We start from the raw sequence: 15,314 nt of genomic DNA, 5'->3' as shown, positions 1-15,314 counted from the left end.
AATCACTATTTTATCTGGAAGATTAACTCCCACTTGATTCAAGCGATTGTAGTACCCAGACAATCTGAACACATGCTCACTGCTTGAGCTATTCTCCTCCATCTTTTAGCTATAGAACTTTTTGGAGACTTCATATCTCTCAACTCGGGTATTTGCTTGAAATATTAACTTCCATTCCTGGAACATCCATATGATCCATGACGTTCAAAACGTCTTTGAAGTCCCGATTCTAAGCTGTTAAGCATGGTACACTAAACTATCAAGTAGTCATCATATTGAGCTAGCCAAACGTTCATGACGTCTGCATCTGCTCCTGCAATAGGTCTGTCACCTAGCGGTGCATTAAGGACATAATTCTTCTATGCAGCAATGAGGATAAACCTCAGATCACGGATCCAATCCGCATCATTGCTACTAACATCTTTCAACTTAGTTTTCTCTAGGAACATATCAAAAATAAAACAGGGGAGCTAAACGCGAGCTATTGATCTACAACATAGATATGCTAATACTACCAGGACTAAGTTCATAATAAATTAAAGTTCAATTAATCATATTACTTAAGAACTCCCACTTAGAAAAACATCCCTCTAATCTTCCAAGTGATCATGTGATCCAAATCAACTAAACCATAACCGATCATCACGTGAAATGGAGTAGTTTTCAATGGTGAACATCATTATGTTGATCATATCTACTATATGATTCACGCTCGACCTTTCGGTCTCAGTGTTCCGAGGCCATATCTGCATATGCTAGGCTCGCCAAGTTTAACCCGAGTATTTCTGTGTGTGCAAAACTGGCTTGCACCCGTTTTATGTGAACGTAGAGCTTATCACACCCGATCATCACGTGGTGTCTCGGCAGGACGAACTTTGGCAACGGTGCATCCTCAGGGAGAACACTTTACCTTGAAATTTAGTGAGAGATCATCTTATAATGCTACCGCCGAACTAATCAAAATAAGATGCATAAAAGATAAACATCACATGCGATCAATATAAGTGATATGATATGGCCATCATCATCTTGTACTTGTGATCTCCATCTCCGAAGTACCATCATGATCACCATCGTCACCGGCGCGACACCTTGATCTCCATCGTAGCATCGTTGTCGTCTCGCCAATCTTATGCTTCCACAACTATCGCTACCGCTTAGTGATAAAGTAAAGCATTACAGCGCGATTGCATTGCATACAATAAAGCGACAACCATATGGCTCCTGCCAGTTGCCGATAACTCGGTTACAAAACATGATCATCTCATACAATAAAAAATAGCATCATGTCTTGACCATATCACATCACAACATGCCCTGCAAAAACAAGTTAGACGTCCTCTACTTTGTGTTGGGGAACGTTGCAGAAAACAAAAAAATTTCTACTCGTTTCACCAAGATCATCTAGGAGTTCATCTAGCAACGAGTCATCTAATGCATCTACATACCTTTGTAGATTGCGCACGGAAGCGTTCAAAAGAACGGTGATGATGTAGTCGTACTCGACGTGATCCAAATCACCGATGACCAGCGCCGAACGGACGGCACCTCCGCGTTCAACACACGTACGGGACGGGAGACGTCTCCTCCTTCTTGATCCAGCAAGGGGGGAGGAGAGGTTGATGAAGATCCAGCAGCACGACGGCGTGGTGGTGGATGCAGGGCGTCACAGAAGCAGGGCTTCGCCAAGACTACGAGGGAGAGACGCAACGGGGAGAGAGGGAGGCGCCAGGGGCTGGTGTGAAATCCCTCCTCTCCCCCCCACTATATATAGGGGTGCCAAGGGGGGGCGCCGGCCCTAGTAGATGAGATCTACTAGGGGGGGCGGCGGCCAAGGGGAGGTTTCCCTCCCCCCAAGGCACCTAGGGGTGCCTTCCACCACATGGACTCTTCCATGGTGGAAACCCTAGGCGCATGGGCCTAGTAGGGCTGGTGCCCTTGGCCCATGTAGGCCAAGGCGCACCCCTACAGCCCATGTGGCCCACCGGGACAGGTGGCCCCACCCGGTGGGCCCACAGGACCCCTCCGGTGGTCCCGGTACAATACCGATAACCCCGAAACTTGTCCCGATGCCCGAAACAGCACTTCCTATATATAATTCTTTACCTCCGAACCATTCCGGAACTCCTCGTGACGTCCGGGATCTCATCCGGGACTCCGAACAACATTCGGGTTACTGCATATACATATCTTCACAACCCTAGCGTCATCGAACCTTAAGTGTGTAGACCCTACGGGTTCGGGAGACAAGCAGACATGACCGAGACGACTCTCCGGTCAATAACCAACAGCGGGATCTGGATACCCATGTTGGCTCCCACATGCTCCACGATGATCTCATCGGATGAACCACGATGTCGAGGATTCAATCAACCCCGTACGCAATTCCCTTTGTCTATCGATATGTTACTTGCCCGAGATTCGATCGTCGGTATCCCAATACCTCGTTCAATCTCGTTACCGGCAAGTCACTTTACTCGTACCGTAATGCATGATCCCGTGACCATACACTTGGTCACTTTGAGCTCATTATGATGATGCATTACCGAGTGGGCCCAGTGATACCTCTCCGTCATACGGAGTGACAAATCCCAGTCTTGATCCATGTCACCCAACAGACACTTTCGGAGATACCCGTAGTCTACCTTTATAGTCACCCAGTTACGTTGTGACGTTTGGCATACCCAAAGCACTCCTACGGTATCCGGGAGTTACACGATCTCATGGTCTAAGGAAAAGATACTTTGACATTGGAAAACTCTAGCAAACGAACTATACGATCTTGTGCTATGTTTAGGATTGGGTCTTGTCCATCACATCATTCTCCTAATGATGTGATCTCGTTATCAATGACATCCAATGTCCATAGTCAGGAAACCATGACTATCTGTTGATCAACGAGCTAGTCAACTAGAGGCTTACTAGGGACATGTTGGTGTCTTTCATTCACACATGTATTACGATTTCCGGATAACACAATTATAGCATGAATAAAGACAATTATCATGAACAAGGAAATATAATAATAAAGCTTTTATTATTGCCTCTAGGGCATATTTCCAACACTTTGTTGTTGCAAGTTTTACGTGGCTGCTACGGGCTTAGCAAGAACCGTTCTTACCTACGCATCAAAACCACAGCGATAGTTTGTCAAGTTGGTGTTGTTTTAACCTTCGCAAGTACCGGGCGTATCCACACTCGATTGAACTAAAGTTGGAGAAACTGACACCCTCCAGCCACCTGTGTGCAAAGCACGTCGGTAGAACCAGTCTCGCGTAAGCGTACGCGTAATGTCGGTCCGGGCCGCTTCATCCAACAATACCACCGAACCAAAGTATGACATGCTGGTAAGCAGTACGACTTATATCGCCCACAACTCACTTGTGTTCTACTCGTGCATATAACATCAACGCATAAAACCTGGCTCGGATGCCACTGTTGGGTAACGTAGTAATTTCAAAAAATTTCCTACGCAGACGCAAGATCATGGTGATGCATAGCGACAAGAGGGGAGAGTGTTGTCCACATACCCTCGTAGACCGAAAGCAGAAGCATTAGCACAACGCAGTTGATGTAGTCGTACGTCTTCACGATCCAACCGATCCAAGTACCGAACGCACGGCACCTCCGAGTTCAGCACACATTTAGCTCGATGACGTCCCGCGAACTCTGATCCAGCAGAGCTTCACGAGAGAGTTCTGTCAACACGACGGCATGGTGACGGTGATGATGTTGCTACCGACGCAGGGCTTCGCCTAAGCACCGCTACGATATGACCGAGGTGGAATATGGTGGAGGGGGCACCGCACACGGCTAAGGAACGATCACGAAAATCAACTTGTGTGTCATGGGGTGCCCCCCTGCCCCCGTATATAAAGGAGGGAGGGGGGAGGTGCGGCCGGCCCCTAGGGGTGCGCCTGGAGGAATCCTACTCCCACCGGGAGTAGGACTCCCCCCTCTTGCCTAGTTGGAGAAGGAAAGGGGAAGGGGGAAAGAGGAAAGGGGGCGCCCCCCCCTTCCTTGTCCTATTCGGACTAGGGGGAGGGGCGCGCGGCCTGCCCTGGCCGGCCCTCCTCTTCTCCCTTAGGGCCCATGTAGGCCCATTAACCCCCGGGGGGTTCCGGCAACCCCCCGGTACTCCGGTAAAATCCCGATTTCACACGGAATGATTCCGATATCCAAATATAGGCTTCCAATATATCAATATTTATGTCTCGACCATTTCGAGACTCCTCGTAATGTCCGTGATCACATCCGAGACTCCGAACAACCTTCGGTACATCAAAACACAAAAACCCTAATTAAGATCGTCACCGAACTTTAAGCGTGCGGACCCTACGGGTTTGAGAACTATGTAGACATGGCCGAGACATGTCTTCGGTCAATAACCAATAACGGAACCTGGATGCTCATATTGGCTCCCACATATTCTACGAAGATCTTTATCGGTTAGACCGCATAACAACATACGGTGTTCCCTTTGTCATCGCTATGTTACTTCCCCGAGATTCGATCGTCGGTATCTCAATACCTAGTTCAATCCCGTTACCGGCAAGTCTCCTTACTCGTTCCGTAATACATCATCCCGCAACTAACTCATGCAAATCATAAAGTGACATGATATGGCCAATATCATCTTGCGCCTTTGATCTCCATCTTCGAGGCGCAGCATGAACACCATCATCACCGGCATGACACCATGATCTCCATGATCATGATCTCCATCATCGTGTCTTCATGAAGTTGCCTCGCCAACTATTACTTCTACTACTATGGCTAACGGTTAGCAATAAAGTAAAGTAATTACATGGCGTTTGCATTGACACGCAGGTCATAAATAAATTAAGACAACTCCTATGGCTCCTGCCGGTTGTCATACTCATCGACATGCAAGTCGTGATTCCTATTACAAGAACATGATCAATCTCATACATCACATATGTCATTCATCACATCCTTTTGGCCATATCACATCACATAGCATACCCTGCAAAAACAAGTTAGACGTCCTCTAATTGTTGTTGCATGTTTTACGTGGCTGCTATGGGTTTCTAGCAAGAACGTTTCTTACCTACGCCAAAACCACAACGTGATATGCCAATTTCTATTTACCCTTCATAAGGACCCTTTTCATCGAATCCGATCCGACTAAAGTGGGAGAGACAGACACCCGCTAGCCACCTTATACAACTAGTGCATGTCAGTTGGTGGAACCTGTCTCACGTAAGAGTACGTGTAAGGTCGGTCCGGGCCGCTTCATCCCACGATGCCGTCGAATCAAGATAAGACTAGTAACGGCAAGTAAATTGACAAAATTGACACCCACAACAACTTGTGTTCTACTCGTGCATAGAAACTACGCATAGACCTAGCTCATGATGCCACTGTTGGGGATCGTAGCAGAAATTTAAAATTTTCTACGCATCACCAAGATCAATCTATGGAGTAATCTAGCAACGAGGGGAAGGGGAGTGCATCTACATACCCTTGTAGATCGCTAAGCGGAAGCGTTACAAGAACGCGGTTGGTGGAGTCGTACACGCAGCGATTCAGATCGCGGTCGATTCCGATCTAAGCGCCGAACAACGGCGCCTCCGCGTTCAACACACGTACAGCCCAGTGACGTCTCCCGCGCCTTGATCCAGCAAGGAGAGAGGGAGAGGTTGGGGAAGACTCCGTCCAACAGCAGCACGACGACGTGGTGATGGTGGAGGACCGTGGCACGCCAGTAGGGCTTCGCCAAGCACTGCAAGAGACGAGGAGGGAGAGGGGTAGGGCTGCGCCAAGAGGGGGAGAGAGACTCGTGTGTTGTGCAGCCCCAAATCCTCCACTGTATGTAGGGGCAAGGGCAAGGGGAGGCGCCCTAGGGTTTTCCCCTAGGGGGGGCGGCCAGGGCATATGGGATCTCCCCCTTGGGTGACTTGGCCCCCAAGCCAGGAGGTGGGAACCCTAGATGGGGCGCCCCAAACCCCCTGGTCACATGGGAATAGGTGAGGGGGCGCACATCCCCTTAGTGCGCTGGTTTGCCCCCTTCCGTTGGCCCATGAAGCCCCCCAACACTTGCCGGGGCTCCCGAAACACCTTTCGGCCATGCTGGTCATCACATAGTACCTCCGGAACACTTCCGAACTCCAAAACCCTTCGTCCAATATATCAATCTTCACCTCCGGACCATTCCGGAACTCCTCGTGATGTCCGGGATCTCATCCGGGACTCCGAACAACATTCGGTAACCATGTACATACTTTCTCTATAACCCTAGCGTCATCGAACCTTAAGTGTGTACACCCTACGGGCTCGGGAATCATGCAGACATGACCGAGACATCTCTCTGGTCAATAACCAACAGCGGGATCTGGATACCCATGTTGGCTCCCACATGTTCCACGATGATCTCATCGGATGAACCACGATGTCAAGGATTCAGTCAATCCCGTATACAATTCCCTTTGTCTACCGGTATAGTACTTGCCCGAGATTCGATCGTTGGTATCCCGATACCTTGTTCAATCTCGTTACCGGCAAGTCTCTTTACTCGTTCTGTAACACATCATCCCGTGATCAACTCCTTGGTCACATTATGCACATCATGATGATGTCCTACCGAGTGGGCCCAGAGATACCTCTCCGTTTATACGGAGTGATAAATCCCAGTCTTGATTCATGCCAACCCAACAGACACTTTCGGAGATACCCGTAGTGCACCTTTATAGCCACCCAGTTACGTTGTGACGTTTGGTACACCCAAAGCATTCTTACGGTATCCAAGAGTTGCACAATCTCATGGTCTAAGGAAAAAAATACTTGACATTAGAAAAGCTTTAGCAGACGAACTATACGATCTTGTGCTAGGCTTAGAATTGGGTCTTGTCCATCACATCATTCTCCTAATGATGTGATCCCGTTATCAATGACATCCAATGTCCATGGTCAGGAAACCATGACCATCTATTGATCAACGAGCTAGTCAACTAGAGGCTTACTAGGGACATGTTGTGGTCTATGTATTCACACATGTATTACGGTTTCCGGTTAATACAATTATAGCATGAACAATAGACAATTATCATGAACAAGGAAATACAATAATAACCATTTTATTATTGCCTCTAGGGCATATTTCCAACAGTTACTTCTTGGAGAGTGGTGTCTCCTAGATTGGCTAGGTGTCACTTGGGAGCCTCCGACAAGATTGTGGAGTTGAGCCAAGGAGTTTGTAAGGGCAAGGAGATCGCCTACTTCGTGAAGATCTACCGCTAGTGAGGCAAGTCCTTCGTGGGTGATGGCCATGGTGGGATAGACAAGGTTGCTTCTTCGTGGACCCTTTGTGGGTGGAGCCCTCCGTGGACTCGCGCAACCATTACCCTTTGTGGGTTGAAGTCTCCATCAACATGGATGTACGATAGCACCACCTATCGGAACCACGACAAAAACATCCGTGTCTCCAATTGCGTTTGAATCCTCCAAACCCTTCCCTTTACATTCTTGCAAGTTGCATGCTTTACTTTCCGCTGCTCATATACTCTTTGCATGCTTGCTTGAATTGTGTTAAGATTGCTTGACTTGTCCAAAGTTGCTAAAATCTGCCAAGAACTAAAATTAGGAAAATGCTAGATTTTTATTTGGTCAAGTAGTCTAATCACCCCCCCCCCTCTAGACATACTTTCGATCCTACAGATGACAAGGGTCGCGGGGACGGCGCCGCGAGCAAGGGCAAGGAAGACGGCCGCGAAGGCGGAGCCGCGCCCGAGGACGTCGACGAGGGGCGCGGGGAGGGGACCGGCGATGGGGACGGTGAGGCCTGCCCGGAGGACACGGCGAGGCCGGAACCGTTGAAGCTGGGCACCGGGAAGGGTGGCGCGGCGCGCGGTCGCTTGGCCGGGGGGAGGGAGGCACGGGGCACGGTGCAAGCCCGTGCCTTGTGACCGAAGAACCCGCACCGCCGGCAACGGATGTCCTTGCGACATTCCACGAGCGGATGGCCAGGGAAGAGGCAGCGGGGGCACCAGCCACCGACCAGGGAGTGGGGGCGGCACGGACGGGGGCGAGGCTGCCGCGGACGCTTTCGGCGGTGGTCCCGGGCCGCCTGCCATGGCTCCTCCAACAGCGGGGCGACGCGGTGAACCTTCGACCGCGGTCCGGGCCGGCGAGGCGGAGGGCTGGCCTGGAGGTCGCCGGCAAAGGGGGCTGGGGAGGCAAGGAGGGCGTCGCGGTAGGAGGATGCCACGGAGCTAGATCCAGTGGAGGAGGGTCTTGAGGCAAGCCAGCGCGGCACCGGGTGCTGGCCGCCAGGGGGAGGGGAGATGTCCATCGAGGGCCGGGGAGGCGGCCGGTGAGAGGCAGTGGGTGGCCGCGGGGGCTGGAGTGGCCACCGGCGCGGCTATAAAGGAGTAATGACATAGGAATTCAATGGTAGATTCTCGAGCAACCATCTCTCCGGTATGTATAAGATCGACCGATCGCACGCGTGCATCGGAGATTGGAGGAGTATGAGACCTCCAATCAGCGATGATCCGGTGTGTGACGACATTCACGACAATGATGGTGAAGGCGGTGGTGAATACGCAAGAGGTTGCGACTACACCGTGGACTAGGTTTGGCATTAGAGAGCTGCCACATCAAACCATTCATAATTTCAGGTTGCTAAATTAAAGTCCTAATCAGCTCAGTGAAATTATAACGTGGAAAAAAAACCTGAATAAAACAGAGTCGCACACACAATATATAAAATCCATTACAGAATTCAAGTAGTACGTAGCAAATTTAGTTGTCAGCGTGTCACTAGGGTGCTGCATTACAGTTATTATACATATACTGGTATTAAAAAGACACAATTTCAAAGTTGCAGATACCACTGGAGTCTGGATAATAGTATCGTCAAGTCATGAAGGAAAAATATTAAAATAAAAAACCTGGTGAAACTGTCATGTGGGAATGTGGCATGGACAATGTCAGGTTGCTCGGTTGCCCTTGGCACTGGAGCGTGAGGCCCGCTGGAGATGCGGCTTGCCGGAGTAGTGCTCCTTGACGTTGAGCTTGGTTAACAGGGTCACGGAGCAGACGTCGCACCACACGTTCATCTCCCCGGCGGCGCAGCCCACCTTGTTCCGATGCTTCCTCCCCTTCTCGTGCTGCTTGAGGTGAACCGCCGTCATGCACCGCACGTCGCACACGCCGCACACCACGGAGGGCTTCTTGAACGCGGACGCCGGCTTGGCCGCCGCCCTCGGCTGAAGTCGGGGCCTGCTGCTGGACGGGGCGTGTTGAGCGGCAGGTGTGGGAGCGTGCTGCCGCGCGCTCGGCGACGGCGCCGGCTGGTACTGCATCCCCGGTGGTTGCGCTTGGGTCGGTGCCGGCTGGTACTGCATCTGCGGGGCTTGCGCTTGCGCAGGCTCCGGCTGCTGGTATTGCATCTGCGGTGATTGCGCTTGCGTCGGCGCCGGCGGGTACTGCATCTGCCGCGGCTGCGCCTGGTATTGCTGTTGCAGTGACTGCCCTTGCGCCGCCTGCTGCCGCCTAGGCTGTGGTGGCGGGTATTGCTTCTGCGGTGGCTGTGCCTGCGGCGCCGCCGCCTGGTACTGCTGCGTCTGCGGTGGCCGCGCCTGATACTGCCTCTGCGCCTGCTGCGCCTGCGCCGGCGGCGCCTGATACTGCCTCTGTGCTTGCTGCGCCGGCGCCTGATACTGTCTCTGTTGTGGCTGCACCTGGTGCTGCCTGTGCGGTGGCTGCGGCCCAGACTGGTGTCTCTTCTGTGGCGGCTGGCACACGCCGGGGAAGCCTGGAGGCGGTCCGGTAGCCAGCCTCTTGTTCCACTGGCATTGTGCAGGTGCAGGTGGAGGTGGCCGCGGCGGCTGCACCTGAATGAAGAGGAAACAAAATATCTGAGGCGAACAATAATAGAGATCTTGACAGAACAAATTGCAGAGCAGATTGCAGAGACATTTTTCTCTAAATTAACTACTCACAGATAATGAAACATACAAACTGATGCAGATGATTCATTAGTAGTACGAGTTTATGGATTAATTGAATCTGGAAAACATGATAGGTTGAGTTTCTCCACCCATTTAGTTGATTTCACTTCTGTCCCAGCCAGAGATGTGATATATGGTTATACAGTTCCTCTACAGCTTACCCGATGTATTTGGCATCAACATTTGTGACTAAAATCTGATGCGATGACATTCATTGTGGGTGTAAATTACAGTTTTGCTAAAACACATCTAGATAAATAAGCAATTAAAAACCATACTTTCAATAATGGATAAAATCCCAAACTGCATTCGCAAAAAAAAATCTCCCAAACTGAAACAAAGGATCGTTTCGAAACAGGTTTTCAAAGATAAAGCAACGATCAAGGTCCAAACATTACCTATGCACAAGTCTGAAAAATAAGCGAAAAAACAAATAAAATGTAAGCAAAAAGAATCCTCTCGACATCCTTACAGTTGTACCTTCTAGCTACGGAAGAGGCACGAATACCGTACTAACTAGCACTGTGATGTGAAGCTAATCCATAGTTTTCATACCATATACGAGATGTCGTAAACACACATGAAAACTAACTGCTCACGCGAGGAGGAAACGAATCAAATTTAAAACTTAGGAGTTATACCATGTTAAGAGGAATACAATCGAGATGCAAATCCATGTCGCTGTGCAGCAACATGTTGAAAAAGATATAGCACTATATTTTAAATTTTAAATAAAACAATATCGCACTGCTAACCTGTGGGGGAGGAGCGGGGTTCCTGAAGATGGCCATGCAGTCCTGTTGGCCGCCGCGCACCTGGCCTGCCGTACCAAAGTTGGCAATGGCAACCCCCTCCTGGTCTTCCTCTTCCACCTTGATGGCCGCATAGATCGGCATTGCGGGATCGGAGTATTTCATGGACTCAAAGCGGATGCGGAGTGGTTGTTTTTCAGGATGTGAAGCAGTGAGAGCGTGAACACAGACAATGTGGTTAATTAGTGGGAGCTATATGACTTTGAAGATGAGAGGGAGGAGAGGGGATATAATGATTCCTAGCGTTGGTTCACATCACACATTATGTGTGTTTGGCTAAAAGATATTTTTGCTGCTGTCTCCCACATGATGCCGTTTCTAATTAGAGGGGTGGGGGGTGGGGGGAGATCTAGAGAAACTATCTTTTAGTATGTCTATTTATTAGAAACAACATGTAAAACTGACTTCTATTAGAGGGGGGAAAAATAGTAGCATACTAGTATATCTATTTATTGTAAAACTGACTCCTAATGCGACGGTTCATGTTAAGACATGTCACCTTAAAAAGAACAGTACTCATGATATTTGCTTAAAAGGCACCTCCAAAATACATGTCCCCAAGTGAAAATATGTCTATTTGTGAAAATACTCGCACATTAGTGAAAAAGATGTCTGTTATGGATAGTCAAAAGATGTCTCTTCATAGAAATACACGTCCCGTAATGAAAAGAGGTCCGTCCCTTGGTGAAAAATGTCTCTTCATGAAAATATGTACTCCCTTCATTTTTATTTACTACACGTATTAGCTGTGACCTAAGTCAAACGTAATGAGGTTTGACCAAGTTTATAAAAAAATAGTAGTACAAACTATCAAAATAATAAATATATATGAAGCGATTTTATTATTATTAAATGTTCATTCTAATGGTATTGATTTGGTATTGTGAATGCTCGTAATTTTCTAAATAAAGTTCATACAACATTACAAAGTGTGACTTGAAACAGAGTTATACAAATGAAGATAGTATTAGAAAGAATGTAAAGAAGTATAATAACTGTTAGATTAATATGTCATCAGTTTATAACTCCGCAAAAGTGCGGCCATTAAAATTGCCTTAATTGTGGCAAAAAAATTGATGTACAAAAAATTGACATTTTAGTTTGCACTTGAACTTCGCAAGTCCATACTTAAAAAAATGTGAACTTGTACATGCATATTTTAAAATAAATTTACTAAAACCCTTTAATGATACCCGCAGCAAAGCACAGGGTTTACACTAGTATGCTACTATTTTTTTAAAAAAGTTTAAGCTTAGCCACCGCGTATCTATTGCTGGAATTTTAATCTATTTTGGATCAGCCCAACAATCAGTTTCAGAATTCCTAATTAATTCTAAAGGCCCACTCATCTCATTCGTGCATTGCTAGTTTGGTAGGAGTTGGACCTCCTTATAAAGAAGGTTGTTTCCCACATATATGAGCATGAGAACAAGAGGGACATTCACGCGTGCTCCTCCGCCGCCCGCTTTGCCACGCCTCGTCACGGCGTGCCGCGGGTTGCGGGGAATGAGCCGAAACCCCACCTCTTTGAGACACCGGTACAAATGCTATTTGCCTTCACTCTGCTAGATTGCACGACTTGTTTCATCTCTACTATAATAATCATATTTTATTTACTGTTTCTGTTAATAAAATCATACGGTAAATTGCTCACATTTCCAACATCTACTTGTATGTAACAATTAAAGCTAGGGTTTCTCCTTCGCCACCATCTCCTCTGTCGGCTACGTCGGTGTGGGTATGCGGGCATGACCCGTCTACCAATCGGGCCCGTCATTTCCCCCTCTCCGGGTCGTGCAATATAGTCTCCAAGCCTCGCCCTTGTTTCGATGATGCTTACTCGTATCATCGGGAGACATAGTGTCTTCAAATCTGCTTCTTCGGGTCTGGATTTTTTTAGTACATTTGTTTTGATCAAATTGTCTTGCGGAGTGAACAATGTGGTTGTACATCTTGGTCCCTTGGCTTCAGTTCCGAACCACGAAGGTTTGCCAGTCTGGCCTAATCGGAGAGCGTGTGTTCTCCGACTCCATTTGGCCGGAACTGGGGCATTCTACAAGCCCTCTCTACCGTTTTGTTCTTTGGGGCGACGATTTGCTACGCACATCAAGGTTGACAACATCTTTTGATCTACATCGACGACTTTTCGGTTGTTGCTTTTTATAAGCTCCTATGTTTAAACATGTTTGCTCGATTGAGACGAAGGTCCAAAGGAGCCTCAGGAAGAAGAAGACTTGGGCAACCAAGAAGATTTGGATGTATTTTTTAATTTATGTAAGGATTGTGATATTTTTTAAGGGTTTGTGCTAATTAATTTATGGCCTTTGGCCTTTTACAGAAAAAATACGCTTATACTCCCTCCGTTCCAAAAAAAAGTGACTCAGCTTTAGTACAAAGTCGGGTCATTTATTTTGGGACTGAGGAAGTAGTATATAACAATTACAATAACATAAAAGCTGCTCAGCTTAAGTGGGCCGACATATCAAAAGCCTATTACTTCCCGCGGTCTAGTCAGGCCTCCTAACACGAGTCCTAAATTGGGCCATGGGACCGCGGGCGCGGCATACCCAAATCGCAGTTTCCGGAAGTTTCCATGGTGTTCTAGGCTGTTAGGTCGAAACTCTCCCCCTCTTTCCGTCTCCCAGAAAGTTCGATCGAATCTCACCGTGTTGCGTTCCACGCACATTCCACCTCTGCTGCCTGCTCGCTACCCGTTCTGAGGGTTCGAAATCCCCAAATCTTCTCGCGGATCAGCGGGGGCCGTCGGCGACGAGCGCGAGGAGGACATGTCCTACCTGCTGCCACACCTGCACTCGGGATGGGCGGTGGACCAAGCCATCCTCGCCGAGGAGGAGAGGCTGGTCATCATCCGCTTCGGCCACGATTGGGACGAGACATGCATGCAGGTACGGGCCATCGATCCCCTGACGAACCCTACCTTTCAGTAATCGATTGCGTCTGGACTTACGCCGGGTGAATTGTTTAGAGTCGAGTCGATATTGGATTTGGTCGTAGCCTTGTAGGGGTCATGGATTCGTGAAATTTCGCTGATTGGGTTTACGGATACTGATAGATTAGGTAGGGTTTAGGGATCAGAATCACCCAAGATCCGAGTCTCTTGCTGATACTTACAAGAACTGTGGCTTCCTAGGCACTCTCCAACTGTCCATCCTAGTGAACGTGCCATCAGCATTTTCCTCGTCAAAGCCTCAAAAAACACATGGACGTTGTGTCTGGACTTACGCTGGATCAATTGTTTGGAGTCGATATTGGATTTGGTTGTCGGGGTCATGGATTCATGAAATTTGAACGGTTGGGTTTACGGATACTGATAGTTTAGACAAGGTTTAGGGATTAGAATATAAGAACTGTGGTTCCCTAGGTACTGTCCGAGTGTCCATGCTAGTGAATGGGCCTGCAGCTCATAGCCTCTTTAGTCTCTACAGCAAGAGCAGAAGTGCATGGGATGTGGTGCACAAGTTTTCTAAACAAAACTGAAAACAAAAGCACTATGACCTGTCCTATACCTGAGTAACCTGACAGCACAACCCTGACAAAGTTGAGCTGTGGAGGTCCATGAGCAACTTGTTTTGATGTTTCATGCAAAAAATAAAATAACCATTGTCTGTTATTGATTGCAGTTTCTGCTAATCCACCTTATTGAATCCATTCTGACTCGCTGCTTGTTCATGTCCAGATGGATGAAGTGCTATCAGGTGTGGCTGAGACCATAAAGAACTTTGCAGTGATCTACCTTGTTGACATCACCGAGGTTCCTGATTTCAACACCATGTACGAGTTGTATGACCCGTCCACGGTGATGTTCTTCTTCCGGAACAAGCACATCATGATTGATCTTGGGACAGGAAACAACAACAAGATCAACTGGGCCATGAAAGACAAGCAAGAGTTCGTCGACATTGTGGAGACTGTGTACAGGGGAGCCCGGAAGGGCCGTGGTCTGGTGATTGCTCCAAAGGATTACTCCACCAAGTACCGTTACTAAGCCACTTGTGTCTGGCTGCTCATGTGCTATTTCTAGCGTATTCTGTCTGGTAAAATGTCTGATCACCGGTTAGGCCGGTGACCATTGATGCGAACTGTGAAGTATGCCAGCTTATCCAGTGTTGTATCTTGGCATCTCATAAGCATCTGTAAAATCCTTGATGATTGTTCGAAATGCTCGACACAGAATATGTTGGCATGGGTATGACCAATAAAACTAGTACTCCTTTATTTTGTGTTGCTGAATCCTATTTTGTGTTTTGATTCTTCCTTTCTTTTTGGGTTCCGATGATTGCCACACGTGTGGTGTATCGGATAGTTGTGCCACACGTCTCGTGTGGCATGGACAGCAACCAGCCCACACACCTATGTGTGGGCAAAACAACTAATGTCCATATACATCTTTTTTTCCCTCCTGAACCCTCTCACATGCGTGCGTGTGGGCGAAGTTGATAACGTTCACATGCCCGTATGTCAGGCCTCGTACCTTTCTGGTCCCGCACGCGACGCGTGACGCCCACCG

The 15,314-nt window shown here is 48.3% G+C and overlaps 2 protein-coding genes across 2 annotated transcripts; one reads left to right on the top strand and one right to left on the bottom strand.

Annotated features, from left to right (window-relative positions):
• Positions 1 to 8,716: 8,716 nt before the first annotated feature.
• On the bottom strand, positions 8,717 to 10,957 carry LOC125532702 (ataxin-2 homolog). Its single transcript, XM_048696658.1, has 2 exons — positions 10,730 to 10,957; positions 8,717 to 9,857 (listed from the first exon to the last, which is right to left on the bottom strand). The coding sequence occupies exons 1-2, from the start codon at positions 10,889 to 10,891 to the stop codon at positions 8,952 to 8,954; spliced, it is 1,068 nt and encodes a 355-aa protein (XP_048552615.1). The 5' UTR covers positions 10,892 to 10,957; the 3' UTR covers positions 8,717 to 8,951.
• Positions 10,958 to 13,366: 2,409 nt separating this feature from the next.
• Positions 13,367 to 15,022, top strand: LOC125508809 (thioredoxin-like protein YLS8). Its single transcript, XM_048673604.1, has 2 exons — positions 13,367 to 13,692; positions 14,484 to 15,022. The coding sequence occupies exons 1-2, from the start codon at positions 13,573 to 13,575 to the stop codon at positions 14,790 to 14,792; spliced, it is 429 nt and encodes a 142-aa protein (XP_048529561.1). The 5' UTR covers positions 13,367 to 13,572; the 3' UTR covers positions 14,793 to 15,022.
• Positions 15,023 to 15,314: the final 292 nt, after the last annotated feature.

This window comes from Triticum urartu, chromosome 1 (genome assembly GCF_003073215.2).
Source record: "Triticum urartu cultivar G1812 chromosome 1, Tu2.1, whole genome shotgun sequence".
In the NCBI taxonomy this organism is placed as follows: Eukaryota; Viridiplantae; Streptophyta; class Magnoliopsida; order Poales; family Poaceae; genus Triticum; species Triticum urartu.
This window is presented reverse-complemented; position numbering and strand designations above follow the sequence as displayed.

Bases quoted from the DNA above. Each gene is read 5' to 3' on its own strand.
- LOC125508809 (XM_048673604.1), top strand. From the start codon at position 13,573: ATGTCCTACCTGCTGCCACACCTGCACTCGGGATGGGCGGTGGACCAA. The intron at 13,693-14,483 runs GTACGGGCCATC...GTTCATGTCCAG, and splicing joins GGGACGAGACATGCATGCAG to ATGGATGAAGTGCTATCAGG.
- LOC125532702 (XM_048696658.1), bottom strand. From the start codon at position 10,891: ATGAAATACTCCGATCCCGCAATGCCGATCTATGCGGCCATCAAGGTG. The intron at 9,858-10,729 runs GTTAGCAGTGCG...CTCTTCATTCAG, and splicing joins ACCCCGCTCCTCCCCCACAG to GTGCAGCCGCCGCGGCCACC.